A 17,125-nucleotide genomic window follows, 5' to 3' on the forward strand; every position below is an offset into this window, starting at 1 on the left:
TCACCAGATACTGTCCTTAAATGCCTCCTGGAGGCCTATGCAGCTAACTGCAAGGCACTGAGGACAATGCTGCTGCTGGTAAAAAAGGGAGAGGTACAGTGGTTATTGGTGCTGGCATAACCGATATCCAATGCAGACAGTCAGAAATCCTGAAAAATCATACTGTGTACGAGGCAAATGAAATTTTACAGAAAGTAGACTCTGGTCCTCTACCCCCAATCAAGAGAGGAGAACACCGCTGTATGTTGCCTCCTGTAATGCCCTGACCTGGGAGAGCTTTAACGATTCACTTCACCACACTGACACTGCCCCTGCCATGCAGTAAATAGCAGGTTTAATGCTTTTTGCAAACTAAGCCTTCATGTAAAACAGACTTCTGCGGCAAGTACTAACACAAGGCCACTTACCAGCAATCAATCCATCTCTAATGCTAATATAGCAGTTCTGACAAATGAATTCATTACTGACACTAAAACTGACATCCTTGCTCTGCCTGAAGCCTGGCTTAAATGACAAGACAATTTTAGACCATTTTTTCCTGTTTCAGAAACAGCACAAAATGGCCCCTCGTTCCAGGGAAGAACTCATCTCCACACCCATGGAAGAGGCCTTGCTGCCATTTGTTGGGACTGATCTCTTTATCAGTACACAGCCGAACACTGACCCTTTTTTAAGATATAAATCCTACACTTGTGAATGTTTACAAAGCCACCAGGACCCTAGTTGACTTTTATAGCACAGTTTGGAGATGTGTCATCAAATATAGCAACTGTTGCAAGCAGTGTCTTCATTTTAAATGTTAAATGGATTTCAACACTCATGCCCATGTCTGAAGCTACTCATATCCATAACTACACACTAAACCTAGTTAATTCAACAGGCCTATATATCAGCATTTTGAGTTCCCTGTAATTATGCTGTTCTTCTTGATCACTTCTTCATGTCTGCAATAACAATGCTAATAGAGTGACCTCTTCTCTTCCATTCAATCTCGAATGCATGATGTTCTCTCCCAGCTCTCCCAGTTGCATATCTGCTGAATAGTGATAGTTTGGTCCATGGGAGTGTGTTGTGGGAGAATGCCGCCACTGACCAAAACAACCAAATCACAATCACACCTTCACCTTCACGATCCCAGCTTCACCTGCCCTTGCCTTTTGATTTATTTATCTGATCATGCTGTCTAAGTCAGCTTTCAAGCAGCTGAAGCACATGCTAAATATATAGCAACAACATGTGGCTTAAAAAAAGAAGACTTTTTGAGGACCATAAGAAAATACTGATTTTAAATACGGTAGAGTGCATTCATGTAAATATGATCATAAACATATCCATTTGCATATCTTTTCTTCAAAAAAATCACACATCTTTCTACTTAACGTGGTCATGAATAAACATGAGTTTGCACTCACAAAGAGTATGATGAAAGCCCCATTTTTAGAAATTCATTTCAAAACATAACTGAAGCTCATTTTGAATTTCCACACGTCCACAGTGTTAGCATTAAAACTTATGCCACATTTGTATGTAAGCAAGAGGAAAACCCTTTAGCCATTTCTGGCAGATAATTAAACAATTTAGCAAAAATAAATCAAAATATTTTTTCTTTTTTTACTTTAGATCTTAGTGCAGTACATAGGCTCACAAGAGGAAAAAAAAATCCAAAACACAGCCTTTACAAAAATTCTTAGCAAACTAATATGTTTCTATGGTAATGAACATTCAAACGGGAGCTTTGCAGAAGCACTCTGACCTTTAGCAAGGTATGCAAACATCACTTTATATACTTGTCCCCACCCCTCGCAAAAGCCTGGGAAAAATGTCTACGTGTGCAGCAGATTTGAAATAAATATCCTAGCCCATTGTGGTCTCCCAACAAAGGAAGTATCTTAGTAACACAACAGGGTTTGCTCAGCGAGACATTTCCACTGGTCTAATCACTTCCCTTCATCTGGGAATGATCGAGATTGATGGGAGCATGTTTAAAACGGTTTAAAACTCATACTCAAATGCTTCAGTCGCACTGTGGGCCATACTCAAAGTGAATCCACACTGAACTACGCAACAGGAAACAATTTCATCAGTGGCATGATGCACTGGTCCACTGTGCATATTTCCTTTTGTTTCAACTTCAAAATTTCAAAATGAGACACCGCGTTTCGCTGCATGTTGTTGCAGTGGTAAAATTCCTGTTTAACACTCCATTTTGGATTGGATTTACCCTCTGAAATCTATGTGGTCTCTGAAAAGAAAGACCTATCCTGGAAATGAACATCAATATTGTACAAGTCCACATAATGCAGTAGAGTGTGGCATAGACCAAGTTCAATGAGCACAGGACTTCATAATGATCATAATATTTTTCAGTCATTGTTCCCTGTGATATACAGTGTACGTCCACACGCAATAGTGACTGCACAAGAAGCCATCAACTAAGGTAAATGCACAGAAGAAATGAAGACAAACCTCACATCATGTGTGAGTAAAGGCAGGAAAAAATCTACATACATATTTCCTAATTCCACTAATTTGTCTAATATATTAACAAAAAATATGGGAACAACTGTGATTTCTGACCAAACATTAAAACAAATGCATGACCCTAAGATTTCACCTCGGGTGGGATCTGTGAGAAGTACTGAGCCATCCAAAACACTCGAGCCGGTGCGTTATGATGAAGAACACTTTGTTCGTGAGAAAAACAAATAGAGGCGTTCTTTCACACTGCTGTCTGGAAAAAAGAAACAGGGTCCGCTTGTGCCGCACTGTGCAGGTTCTACATGGTGTCCTAACGGGCTCTTGCTTCTATTGAATGGGAGGCGAACAAAGGGTCAGGAGGTCTCTGAAGACACCACCTCTGAAATGGGTTTTGTGGACAAAGGAGTCTGGACTGTCCATAAGAGCCCGCAGAGGCCAACCAGGGGATAAAAGGAAATGACCCTCGTTCACGGAATGACCGGACACAGACTTAGCAACACTGCCATCTAGAGGAAGATTCTGTCAGTAAGAGATGGGCATTTCCAGCAGATTTCGTTGTAGCTGTGAGGCAGAATGCAGTGAATGTTTGGGATGGAGACAAAAAAAAATACACACTCTCAGAACACTTTCATTACAGTAACACACAGCACACGGACTTGAAACATCCAGGCCTATTCCAATCCATGAGATAATGAAATCAAATAATCAAAACAAAAATAATCAAACGTTCTCTTCTGCTTCCACTTCTCCTTCCAGTTACAAAAAAATCTCACAATAACAAATAACTTAAAACATGCAGATGGGATCCACAGAATGATTCTAATTTCATCTCAGTCTCTGGCAGAGAGTGATAAATCATGCTGGCTCTGGTGTAAATGGCTTCCTGGAACAGGCCCAAGAGCGAAAACATTGAACTATAAGATGACATTTAAAAACCGTCTTATCTCTTGCAATGAATTTGACAGCATTTCACCTGCATTCGTTAATCTGCATTCTGTTTGTTAGACTACAAGTCAGTCCATTCAGTGACTGGAACAGTTCAGTTTTCAACACTATAGAGGACATAAAGACAGGAAGCAGAATACAGGAAGAGCAGTGGTGTTAGAGAACTGAATTTCTTTACTAATTCATTTTCCCCAGTCCGCAGATGCCCATATTCATCTGCCATTACTGATCTCAAATAAAACTGTGATGTCTGAGTTGAAACCAAAAGACTACAGCAGAGATTGAGGTGTCTTCTATCTTCTCAGTCTCACTGTTCTCAGAATCCACAGTCTGAGAAATAAGTCTAACTCCTCCAAACACCAGAATTTATGTCAGAATTTAAAAAGACACCAGGTGTAAATCCATCTCCTGGCCTTCCACTATAGAGATTAGTAAAGCTGAGTAAATGTTTAACAGAATTTATGAAAGTTATCAACATAATAACAGAATAACCAACAACTTTACCACAGAGTATTGAAACCTGACTGCACTTTTAATTTAATTCTTCTGAATTTCCCTATGACTGCATAGATTGTTATATGGAAACAACGAACAAAGTTACAACTATGCGAAAATTAAGCAGTCAGCTATGAAGTAAAGTACTCTTCACACTTTTCCATTCCAACCCTAACAGGGAGTGCACAACTTCTGGAGGCCTGGTGTGTATGCTAGCTTTTATTTGAGCCATATTTGAGCCTGGCTTAATTTGCCAGCAGTATACACTAACACTGGTTCACTCTTACATTGGACCATAGTAAAACATTTTTATTAAAGATGCAAGCACAGCCTTCAGATGTCAATCATGACTATCAAGAATATCCGCTCATGCATGTGATTGGGCTAGTAAAACAGGTTGTCATGAAACCAACAGACATGGCCTTCCTTGTGCACCCCCATTTCTAGAGAAAACACACTCGCGCTCCAAAATTACTGTGTAACATACAGTGCTTTAGATCGGCTATTCCCACTTCATTTCCTCGGGCGGAAGAACAAAGTCGGCGTGGGGATGTGGTAAAGGAAGGGGCATATAAACAGCGTAAAAACCGCAAAGATTGGGTCCTAACACTCTTATTGGTAAAGGACTAATTTCACATTATAAATACTTAAATCACGCTTTCATGTCATTTTAAGGTCCTTGAGTGTTACAGCGGGGTGCTTTCCTCATCTGTGAGCTGTTCCACTGTTTCCTCTACACCCGCAAAATACCCCAACGTGTAGCTAACATTAAGCAGCACTTCCTTCCAGCAAATTTATGGATGATCAGTAGCAAGAAACAGTTGCAGCAAAATGAAAGAGTACAAAGACATTAAGCGACAGAGGCCGGGGGAAAACTTCCTACTGATTTTGGCCTGTCCTTTATTACGGAGACCCCCCCTAATACAAATTGGCTACAGAAAGAAGTCGCCCGGTCATAAACTACAGTACAGGCTAATTTTTATGTAAGTTTGCCAAGAGGGACATAAACCAGGAGGGTTTCAAACTGTGACACAGGATAGGAGTGTATTAAAAGAAAATCTTTTTTTTTTCTCTCCCCGACTCTATTGTGCTGTCATGCAGTCTGGCTTTATGGACCATCAGACCCCTGGCCCTGGCCTCCGCAGCTAATTAATTAAACAAGGAAGTTGGACGACATTTTTTTTTCTGTCGTACAGCCTGATTATTACACTGGCCCTTTTGAAGTTTTATTCTGGGGGGATTTGGCCCCTTAAATCATACGGGCACAGCCGCGGTGTTGAAGAGTTTGCAGCGTCTGGATTATTGAAGCGGTGGGTCAGAATGAGGGGGCCCGCCGTCCAGCGGCTTTACGTTTCATGTTAACGGGTTCGCCGCCGCGTACAAGTGTCAGCCAGAGGGCACGGCCAAGACACCTGCTTCTCCCGCGACGCACGCTCCCATGTTACTGGAAGCTGGTGGGAGGGGTTGCCATGAGAGCTTGTCATCATTTCTCACGTCTACCAATCACACATGCGTAATTCATATGAAGATGGGGGAAATGTATATTAATATCTGCAGTATCATCCATGGATATCGACCCTTGTCTCATTTCAAGCCCTGCTTTGTTTTCATACAAATGAAAGGAAAGGTGCTGGGCAACATGTATGCGGCCATCACATATCCTCTTTGGCATATCCTCTACACGATCGGCCAGCACTCTCTCCCCAGCTTCAGTCCATCTTCCATGTGATTGGCCACGTACTCTAACTCTTGCTCCAGCATTTCCGCAAGGTAAGTGGCCTTCACTTTCGCTATACCTTCAGCATATCTGTGGCTTTCGTTGTCTCTCCAATTTCAGAAAATCAGCCATGTGATTAGCTTGCTCTCTCCCTCCAACTCCAACACTCCAGGTTCCAGTTTTGGTTTTGCAATAAGTCTAATTTCTAATTATCCTGCTCAGCAAATGGCTTACTCTGTGCTCGGTTCACCTCAAAGGCACCCAATTCATCCAAACAAAGCTGTGTGAAAACATTACGTACCTTTTTTGATCCAGCAAATCCCTCCGATTCCAAAAAGAAGTAGGCAAATGGCATGAGCACGAAGAGGCAGAGATTGGAGAACAGGGACACCAGGTTCCAGAGGCCTGAAAGGAAACGACTCATCATCCGCCACAATTACGGTTTCTGCAACTACACAACACACATTATTACGGCAACAACAGATTGGTTGTCACATTATGGCCAGTTAGTGTTGATTTAGAACCACTGTTGTATTTCAAGTGCTCAAAATGCAGGAACACCTAGGTGATGATCAGACGCTGGCTGACAGAAATGAACCACCAAAGAATGAGCTCTGATGCCACCCTGTGGCCATGAGTGGGATCCTTAAAACAGTCACTGGGATAAAGATGTCTGGAGCAAAAGCAGCTTAAAGAACTGATGTATACATCTCTACAGTAAAGTAGTACCCCCTTCAGACTGGAAGAACTTCAGAATAACTGTTAATAAGGCTTAAAGTCTTCTCTGTAATGATGTTAATGTGCTTAGTTGAATGAACTTATTATCAATGCTCCCACATAGCTATATCATTTTGAAGCCACTTAAACTGACCCCAACAAGAACTGCTATGACTGTGAGATGAACACAAGATACAAGAGCACAAGAACCACAGGATCCAAGCATTGTGCAGTACATCATCAGACCCAGAACTTCAACATAAGGACTGATCAAGCAAGCTCGACAATGTGAGCAATTTTACACTGCTTCATAATAATGTATAGTGCCATAATCTGTCCAGCTATGTGCTGTAATATTCAATGGAGTCTTTGTCTTTGAGGTGCCAGTCTCCTGAAGGGCCAACACCTCTAATGTAATCAAATCTCATTAAAAACTGAAATCCAGGCAGGGTGGCTGCAGGATGACTTTACTCTTTGATAAGCCCGAGCCAGAAGGCTGAACTCATAACCCAGAAGGGCACCAAACCTGTGCATCAGTCCAATGCTTAATAACGCATAAAGCAACAAATGCATGCAAGATGCAAGCAAGAATCTGCTTTCTTGCCCTTGCCTGGTGTAGTATCAGCTTTAAAAAGCCGACTGCATGCGGTGGAGGCTGAATAAAGCAAGGCATTTCTAGCACCGCGTCCATTTCGTCCAACACAATGACACCATTTTGGGATCATGGCATGCGTGTTAGAAGGGCTGGTGGTTGTTTCTCTGATTATTTAACCAAAATGTCTTTAAGGCAAAGACGGGGAGCGAAATCAAAGAGGTGAAAGATGAATCACTGACCATGGATGAGGGAGCCATTGAGCCACTGGATGTAGTAGTTTTTGGGGAAGGAGAGCAGGATCTCGTTACTGATGATGGAGAAGGGAAGCAACAGGACTGCCCCGGCTGACACAGCCAGAGTGAAGGTGCACAGGTACAGCCTGTGGAGGGGGGGTGAAAACCACAACCAAAAGCAAACCTGTTAGTGAGGAGAGGGGCTCCTGCTGAACCACACAGCTGCTGTTAATGCATTGATCACACATGATTTAGCTGTTATTAAAATGTTACAAAAAAAAGACTGAAATCAACCAATGAGAATGTGACAAACACCAATTTCACCGATGAGGGCAGAATGCTGACACTTCTGAAGCTTTGACTCATCTTTATTCAGAAATACCAAGAGTGAATCTTTTACCAATGTATTTAAATAATGCAAGGTGTATTCTCCTGTATGTACTTGTATTCACATTGATTCACAGTTAAACATTTTAATCAAATTACATAATGAGAGTTTGTAATTGTAGCTTGTTAAAATGTGCCATGATTAATTTGTTTAAGACTGAATTTAATAATTGATTTCTGCACAGAAATAATATTTACACAGAAAAGAGATAACTGTCATTTCACAGCATTTTTTCCATTGGAAGTGGCAGACTAATACAACAACAACGGAATGACAAGTGGCATTAAATATCACTGTCACCTTAACTGAACACCAGCATAGTGCTGTACATGTGGACCTATGTATACAGGATTTCCGTCTATAGTCTGAACTACCTGCCAACATGAAATCAAAATGCAGGCACTGTTGGCAGAGGGCCTCATATTCTATACAGGGGAACATGCCATCTGCTCTTTGTTTGCCGGTTGCGAGTGGGGAAAGGCCAGCTTGATTTTAAATTCTGGTCCACGTTCTCTTCTTCTGAAAACGTCAGCCTTTTCCGGGAACAATGTCAGTCAGCGTGCACACATATGGCCATTCGCCACTGCGTGGTGGAACAGACGCCGTGAGCTGAGTACGAGATGTAAACCAGCTCCGTGAAACCGCACAGTAATTTTGCTTGAGCATTGCCGGAACAAACTGCGCTCCTGGTGAAGCGCTCAGGAAGGGTTTACGTGACAGTAATTATCTGTCAACTGCAGATAATCTTCATGCAAAATGCTCCCACTTCCTGATTTAGGGTATGCCGTAAGCAGGGAACAATGGTTTTCCCAACAGTAAATAAAGGCTGTTGCTGTGCTGGGCTGATTTTGAGAAGAGAATGATTTTTGACAGATCCCACCAGCACCTTTTCAAATAACCCCGACAATGACCGAAGGGGTTCCGGGTCAAGTGTTGGTCAAGTATGTCATTTGAAATGGTCAGTTTGAAATGACAATATTTAAAGGCTTTTTGGCCTGGGTTTTCTGCTTTTTTGTTCCCAAATGCACTATGTATACTGCTTTGTGACAATCTTAATTACAAAAATGCACAATAACGAATAGAATCCAATTGACTGATTTACTGATTGACTGAAGGAACGGATGTATCAGTTATTTTTGCTCTGTTGCACACGTTTGCCTATGTGCTGCCCTTGAGTAAAGAAAGTAAAACACCTAAGCTCTCAAAATAAGATACTGAAAGATAAGCTAGAAAATTAAAAGATGAGGGTGCAACACGATCAACCACTTCTTTAATTCATTTCACAAAAGTGTTCAGAAAATTGCAGCAGCTGCAACATTTTTCTCTCATTCAGCCCTCTTCGGGCTGAGTGTACTGAGCTGTTGACTGAAATGCTGTATTCTGTACAACATACTCTGTATGCTGTATATCTTCAATTTCAGCACATTTAAGCCACAAAACACAACTGAAAGCAGCTGCACTCACGATATTCTGTTGACTATGGCGTCTTCATCTTCATGATCATCTGAAGGATAAAGTAAAAATGAAAATGAAGGACTGAATCACATTCATTATGGCCATTGTAATTTTGCAGGTGTGCCTACTGTATTATGTCTGGTCAGGTGTCCAATTAAATTAACCCCATCTCTTCCAGGTCACCACTCGATGTGCAGTGTAGTGTGGAGGTTACGGAGCTGTACTTTGTACCACATGGTTGTAGGTTTGAATTCCAGGATATCGTTATATACCCTAAGTGTCATGAGGTACCTGAGGCACTACAGGGGCCATTTGCAGAAATAACACAAAAGACTCAAAACACTGATAGTCTGAAGAAGACCAGACACACTAATACTATGTTGCAATATAAATTCTTTTGGAATATTTGATATTTACTGTTGTTCATGTTTATGTTTCGAAATGTTTTATTTTGCGACCACAGCTGAACCATGCTTGACCATCATCACAGAAAGAGCCACTGTTACACTGAGAACAAGCATCCCTGTGTATAGCTTGTGCTCTCTCCTGTCTGTAACCCCATTTAAAAAAAAAAATCAACCTTTTACACTGCAAGGTGGTATCACTGTCCCAGTTATACCTCATAGGGATAGGGAACAAAATTTCCCAAATAAAAATGAGAAAGTACATTCATCCCTTTGCAAGAAAACAGAAGAAAAAAAAAAAGTACAGGGTCCCCAAATTAAAGACATACAAATCATTTAAATATGATTCCCAGGTCAGGAAAGGACAGTGTTGACCCCTTTCATTTTTATAAAGCTGTGAATGGATCAAGGAGAGTTCAGGCCCCAAAGTGTTTCAGAATATCCTAGTCTACCATACATAAGCAATCTTCTTCACAGTACACTTATCAGGTCACTGATAAATGTAGTCTAAACACATTTCTTAAAGTTAGCTTGCCTTCTACAGTTGTACAGTTGTATACATATATATATATATATATATATGTGTGTGTGTGTGCATTACATTTATTATTTTCACTGAATGCTGTATAAAAGCATGCCAACTTATACTTCTTTTGGTAAATGTGACAGAGACAAATCTCACCTCTGAGCACAGTGTATGGCATTAGAAAGATTTCTGACATTGTGAAGGATTTCTGATAGCGAGGAAGCAAAAGTCGCTGCTACACCCCTACTGTTTACACACTGGGGGCCCAAACAACGCCTGTCCAAGGACAGCGAATGGGTTTTTCCACATCACCGGTGCTGCCTGTTAGGTGCTGTAACACACTCAAGCCTTAAAGCAGATCACAGAAGAAAGACTGCCAAATCACGCCTTGGGGCCCCAGCAGAGTCTGCAAAATACTACAGAGAAGGGAGCTCAGGCATGCTGTAACATCCCTGCACCCCTCCCTTTAGGACTGTAGTAGCAAGGATTACAGTATTGTTTGTGACGCTTGCTGGGGAAGTTGGGCCTGTCAAAATCAACTTTCAGTTGGGTAACACTGACAAGACCACTGTGCAACAAATGCAATTATTCAAAAGGAAAATCCAAAAGCATAAAACCAGTGACATCACATCAAGGAAGAACTATGATCATTCCTAATTCATTTTTCCCATCATTTAGAGCTAAAACAGGCCCTGTCCCTTAGCTTGTCCAGCTTTTAGCATGAATATTATCATAAGCAACACCATCACTGTTGTCATCTTCCTTTGCGGAGAACCAGCTTCAACTTAAAAACTATGTAAACACCAGCACAGCTGGAACTTACATTCCTCACTCATATGTGTAGCAATGTCCCTGGGAAATGAACCAACAGCCCACGGGCAGAGTGCAGAACTCTAACAGCTGCACTACAACACACCCTCCAAATAACAGCTCCACTGAGATCCCTGCGAGAGGCCTACACTGGAAGGTCTAGAGAGCAGAAATGGGACCCTGCTGGATTCTTAACGAGGTGTCAATCTTGTCAAACTGCCCCACCGCTTATGTGAAAGTCCTTGTACTCTATGTCAGCTTCATAAATTCTCGGATTGCGGAGCGGTGTTTTGCACCTTTAGGCTGGGAGCAGCAGAAGACTGATTAATTTGCAAACAGAATGAGAAAGGTACAGCGATAATGGTGTAGGCTAATACTAAGTAAATGGGCAAAACAGCTTTCCAGAAGTAGTGAAAAATCTGAATTACGGTCCCGACACAGTGCTAGCTCACATGGCTCAAAAGCAAAACAGTGTAGGCAGTGTTGAGCCTTGCTGCCCTGGCCTATACAGCAAAGCCCATGTTGAAAATGTACTGTAGCATATGCTATGTATTAGTTAACATAACCCAGAAATCCCCCTTTATTTGCAGAGAAAATATTTCAGCTTCCGGTATATAACATTGCACATAAAATAGTAACTGTCTTTGTTCAAAGGTGTTGCCAGGCTTCAACATTTATCTACCTGGTTTCAGTAACACTGACTGTAGAGATCCATGTGTCCGGTACTTACCAGTTTTCCTCTTGTATCTAGTGATGATGAAGTATGACACAATGTAAAGGACTGCAAACAGAAGGAAACAAATCTGCAAACAAAGAACATTTCAAAGACAATGTTAATATACCATAAGTGGAAAACATCCAACCAGCTATATCTTAACCACTTTTTAATCTATTGAGGGATATGCAGTGACAATTCATTTAATGTGATCAGTGCAAGCCTAAACAGAGGTTGTTGTGCCAAAGGTCTTAGGAGCCCCTGTTTAGCATGATATTATTCAGTGGGAGTTAAACTGTACTGCATTGATACTTCATGTGTCCTTAATAACGTGTGGCATTTCTAGTGGGACACTCATGATCGATGGATCCCTGATCATGCGGTGCAGGTCAGGTTTCAGACTGTAGCAAACAGTGCTGACAGACGGAGGCCACGCCCCTGTCTGCTCCTAAACTCTGACTGGTTGAGTTCTGGGCAGAAACACAGACTGTAATTCCAGTGGTCCATTTTACACAATATAAACATTTTTAGCACCCCTTTGGCTAAATCTTTACACATACTATTATGGGATATTGCACTATAATCTGCAATATATACTTTTTTTAGAGACAGACGGGGTACCTAAATGAGAATAACTGCAAACACCGTGGGTAAAATAATCTTCCAGGATGAAAAAAAAAAATTAGACACTGCCAACAAAAGTTAAAAATTGCCAAAAACCAACCTTAAAAAAGCAGGTCAAACATGAACCAACTGCTGCCACACGTCCACTATAAACAGCCAGAGCGCTGTCCCCGCCAACGATGTTACTCAAAGGTCACAGACTTTGAATTTGACCGCGGACACCTGATGTATAAAGTAAGCCTTCTAGGCAGCTTTTCAAAACAGGGCTTAGTTTTGTAAGCCAACCAAGGGAACAGGACAGAACATCCGCAAACAGAACCTGACAGCGGGACACACAGACAGCTGAAGCTTACAGCCCGCAAACGGAACCTCACATTAATTTACATTTGGAGCGAGGACAGCGTTAGCAGCGCAAACAGTGATTTCTTCCCAACACAAAAACAAACACAATTTTAGTGTAAATAGTACGCAATAATCAATATGTCATTAATATGTACAATTGTACAGAAATGTGATGAAGGCATGTAAAATAAATACAAGCAGACGTAGACAAGCACGGTACACTGCAGCCTCGGGCCAGACAATGAAGCCGTGAACTGCTCCCTGGCGCAAATAATGGAAACTGCAAATCCGCAAATGCCCTGGGTCTCCTGTGCCAGCTTTACCAAGAAATTTATCCAGCCAAAACTTATTACTAGCTATAACAGGCTACGAATATCACGTTTTTTGACTATATAATTGACCTTATATTAATAATATATCCACATAACTAAACTGTTAAAAGAAAGACACATTTTTAAAAATACCATGGTATACCATTAGCGGATATGGCAAGATACAGGATTGTTTTCCTGTTTCATAATTAGCCAGTTTAATATTGAGGTACACTGTGAAGTCAGTCAACTGTGACACTGCTAATTAGGAACGGACAATTATTAGCTGGTGACATTTCCAACAAGAGCCTCTATCCACAGTAGCCTATAGACAGAAATAACACAAACTTCCCTCCTTGGGCGGAGAGCTAATGTTAGCACCACCGGCAGACACATTCCACCAAGTGAACACAGCACGGGGAAGGAGACAGTTAGGTAATCAAACATTTCACCCTTGTTATCTAACCAAATTATGTTCTTCCCAAAGGTAAGCAACATCCACTGAGCAGTGAGGTATACATTGTAATTCTATCATCAACACTGATGAGTTCACTCCCTTCATGGCTATGGATGGAGCACACGTTTGCATAGGTGATTTAAAAAGCTTGCATAAGCAGCAAGAGTAAGCCCAGTACAGTCACCCCCACCTGTACACAAAGACCATATCACAGAAATCAAACATAGACATATAGCCCAAACCTGAACAAAGCTTTTTGCTCAGGCCAGGAAACTACAGTGCAGGTGAGGTAACTTGCAGAATTCTTGGGTGGGGAGAATACATAGTGACCTGTGTGTGGAGCTGATAAGAGAAGTGTTACAGGGTTTGAAGGGGAGTCTGGAGTGAGATAATGAGTTAAAAGACAGAGACATCAGAGAGTTTACTTCACACCCAGTCCACTTCAAATGCAAAATGTGTTACTATGCAAAATGTGTTACTATCGTTGTTTTTTTTTTCCTGCACTATATTAAACTGCATTTTTGGACTCCCATTTTCCAGCCAACTGCCCGCTGAAATTGAGCATCAAAGTGAGCACTTTTTCCTTTTAAGTGAGAAGGATACATTATACTGCTGGAGGGGAAATCCACTGAAGGAAAAAAAGACAGGCCTGCCACCTTTATAATACATGAATATGCTCTCTGTTTATATTACTGTCCAATCACTTAAAACAAAGTCACAAAGAACTGTATCTATGTTACCAAGACAGAAAGCTGCATACATATAATGACCTTTAAATGATCCGGATGATCTGTGCCTGCTCAAGTGTACTCATATAACAACAAGATCAGTGCTTTCTGTTACATGGGGGGGGGGGGGGGGCGCATTTGCTGCTTCCTGGGCTTGTTGGTAATTAGTGCCATTAGTGACATATAAAATATAAAATTCCATCAATGTAAATAATTCCAAATTAAGAGATGATTCATATCCATCATATCTTATGGCAAAGAAGAAAACCCGTTTTCCCCATATCTCAAACAAAGAGATTGCCAGGGTATTTAGTTTCAACCTGTTTCTCTCTAGCAATCTTGACATCAAAACAATCTTAATAGATTTCCCAATTTTGCTGAATGAAAAGCACAACATCAGCACTGTAATTCTTTTTAGTGAACGAGGGGGCTTGCTCATGTGTGATCATGAAAGGAAAGATGGTGCAAAATGCCACATTACTAGCTTTTAGCATCAAAAGGCTGTTTGGTTTTGCCAATCACAGAGCTAATACAGGTTTTCTGTATTTACTTTTTCTGACAGTTATTAAGTGCATCTTTATACAAGCCCCTGCACCTTACCCTTACGTCATGAGTTTGCTGCACTCATCATACTAGGCATTGCGGGTAAAGCTTGCTAAATAACAATGTCACAACAATGGACTGACCCTCTTTACCTCTTGATGGGTCAAAACAAAGTCCCAATATAGAGTTTTATCTGTCCCTTGCGTAGTTACTTCATGATCTACCAGTTTTAATCCATATGTTTATAAGAAAAAGTTCATGTTCCCATAGTGTAGCAGGAGCACAGAGTGCCTTTGGGCGTAATAAAATATGCTCCAAAAGATCGAAAACACTTTCATACCTAAAACCCTCTGCAGTTGTGAGACTAAGGATGAATTTTCAACATAGATGCAACACAGACACATTTTGGCTGCAATTTAGAAACACTGGAAGCTGGTGTGAGCAGTGACCATCGCTGATAGTCAGTTTAACAGTGGCAAACCACTTTCAAGACTCTTGTCATGAAAAATGAAAGCAGCTCAATTTAGTTTAAGGAGAGTCACAAACCTTTAAATATAAGTATGTCTATACTGTGCTGTTTGTTTATGACAGTTTGTGTGTGTCTATTTGTGCTTTATGCAGGAATTGTTCCTAATTCTGGACACATTATTATACAGAATTGAATGAGATTCACATGCAAACATTCAGTTAAATTAATTATCCCCATCCACACAAATGGGCACGCACGTAAAACACCATAGGGTAAAATCTCATTTACACATTAAGAGACTTAATAAGATTGGAGTAAGTATACAAGACCAAATGGTAACAGTGCTGTTCTTACTAAAGGACTAAACAATGTGACGACAGCAAAGAACATGTTATAAAAAGTAACTGTAGGCACCGCATCTCCAATAACACAACAATAAAACCACAGAGTCTGGAGGGATTCACAACTGACTGCTGTCTTAGCAGATCACTGAGGTTACATCTGTAGCTGAACCTACTCAGTAACAACATTTAAGACGTTTTGGAGCCTACATTCATCAAGCCTTCTGCTGATGTTATTTTGGTGCACAAGGAGTGCTGACCAATACTTTCATTTTGCAGTAAGTGCTGGTGCCGGATGGACGGGCTGCGTGACATTAACATGGCATCACTCAAAGAGGGAAGACACTCACCTCAACTTGACACACCTTACACATATGTACAACACATTATGGGGTGTATGTTATGCGATAGCAGCAACAACAGTAAACAAGCTATCACTGCAGACTATTACAGGAATCTTGCGGGTGGTGTGCAGCCCATCACGTGGAAAGACACGTACACCTGATACTCCCTGTTTGAGCTGAGCAGACACTTGTCAGACATTCTGATCAACCAATCATAATGAGTCTTATTCATCAGTAATGTCTCAAAAACAGCTAGGTTCTTCAGTGATGTATACTGACATAGCAAACGCTTTAGTTATGACCTGCACTAGACGAGATTAGCCTTCGTTGCAAATGTAAGGGAACTCACCACGTAATAACAATGCCAGCTCCATTACTGAGCTGTACTAGCCTACTGTTGAAAGACCTCGGACATTATGTCATGCATTTAATTTTGTATTTGTGTATAAGCGTGTTTTGAGTAATGTGGTTTGAGCCTCTATCATAAAACGTATAAATATATCCGATAATAAATTAGCAGTATATCCAAAAGTCATTTGGAGATGTGGAAATATTTTAGTAATGATCAACATATGGTCCAATATTGCCATTCAAACTCTACAGCTATTGGGTTCCCCAAATGGATATCGTCCAGTCATGCATGTTGTGAAATGTTTTTGCTTGCTTATTCTTAACGACCGCGGGCACACAGCAAGCTACTAGCTAAGTCATTTGTCGAGGCATTATAGCAGACAAATGTCAGGTAGATAACCAAACAATTAATGTTACTGCTGAAATATAACGACCACGGTGTTTTCCTTTAATATCATAATTATAAGCAGCTAGCTGCACCAACATGTAATGTTAAGATAAAGTAAGCTAGCTAGCTACTTAGCAATGTAGCTAGCGACTAAAAACAGCTAGTGAGAAAGATAACGTGAAGTGTCCATATTCATATTGGTCAGATAGCTAGCTATCACACCTAGCGACAGATAAAGTCCAGCCAGGACATGAGATCCAGAAGAAATGGGGCGATACCGCGACAGGAAACTGCATACTTCGCAAACACTTTTGCTGGAAAAAGCATTCATAGCAATAAGTGTTCTTAGCTCTCTGTGCTGGCCACGGGAAAAGTGCACCCACTGCGTGCATTTCAAATTTAATTTTAAATTACACACAATATTATGTTGTGCAGCTATCAAGACAGGCAGGTTGCTGTGTTGCACGGGCTATGCAGCTAATTAGCTAGCTAATGTTAGCTCTTTAGCTAACATGTACTCACGATGTACTCTCGAACTTGGCTGTGAAAATTCTGTTCTCTGATAGTCACATCGTCTTCGTCCATTCTTCATATTGCACAGGCGCCGCATCTACCGCTTACAACGTCGCACTGCTGTCATGCATGAAAATGAACCCCAAACACGTTAGAAAAACAAATTCATAGTTAAGAGTACGGCCCTTTCTCAAATGAGTCATAAGACCGAGACTTCAAATTTGCTTGACGCCATA

At 41.1% G+C, this 17,125-nt stretch overlaps 1 protein-coding gene across 1 annotated transcript in view; it reads right to left on the reverse strand.

Moving 5' to 3' along the window:
* Positions 1–17,125, reverse strand: part of lmbr1 (limb development membrane protein 1) — a 43,902-nt gene extending 26,777 nt beyond the window's left edge. Inside the window, exons 1-5 of the mRNA XM_036520762.1 lie at positions 16,899–17,125; positions 11,494–11,566; positions 9,033–9,072; positions 7,187–7,326; positions 5,937–6,040 (exon numbers count right to left, since the gene is read on the reverse strand). Coding sequence (XP_036376655.1) covers positions 5,937–6,040; positions 7,187–7,326; positions 9,033–9,072; positions 11,494–11,566; positions 16,899–16,961 — 420 coding nt within the window. The 5' untranslated portion in view covers positions 16,962–17,125. The remainder of the gene's footprint in view (positions 1–5,936; positions 6,041–7,186; positions 7,327–9,032; positions 9,073–11,493; positions 11,567–16,898) is intronic.

This window comes from Megalops cyprinoides, chromosome 2 (genome assembly GCF_013368585.1).
Source record: "Megalops cyprinoides isolate fMegCyp1 chromosome 2, fMegCyp1.pri, whole genome shotgun sequence".
NCBI classification, from domain to species: domain Eukaryota; kingdom Metazoa; phylum Chordata; class Actinopteri; order Elopiformes; family Megalopidae; genus Megalops; species Megalops cyprinoides.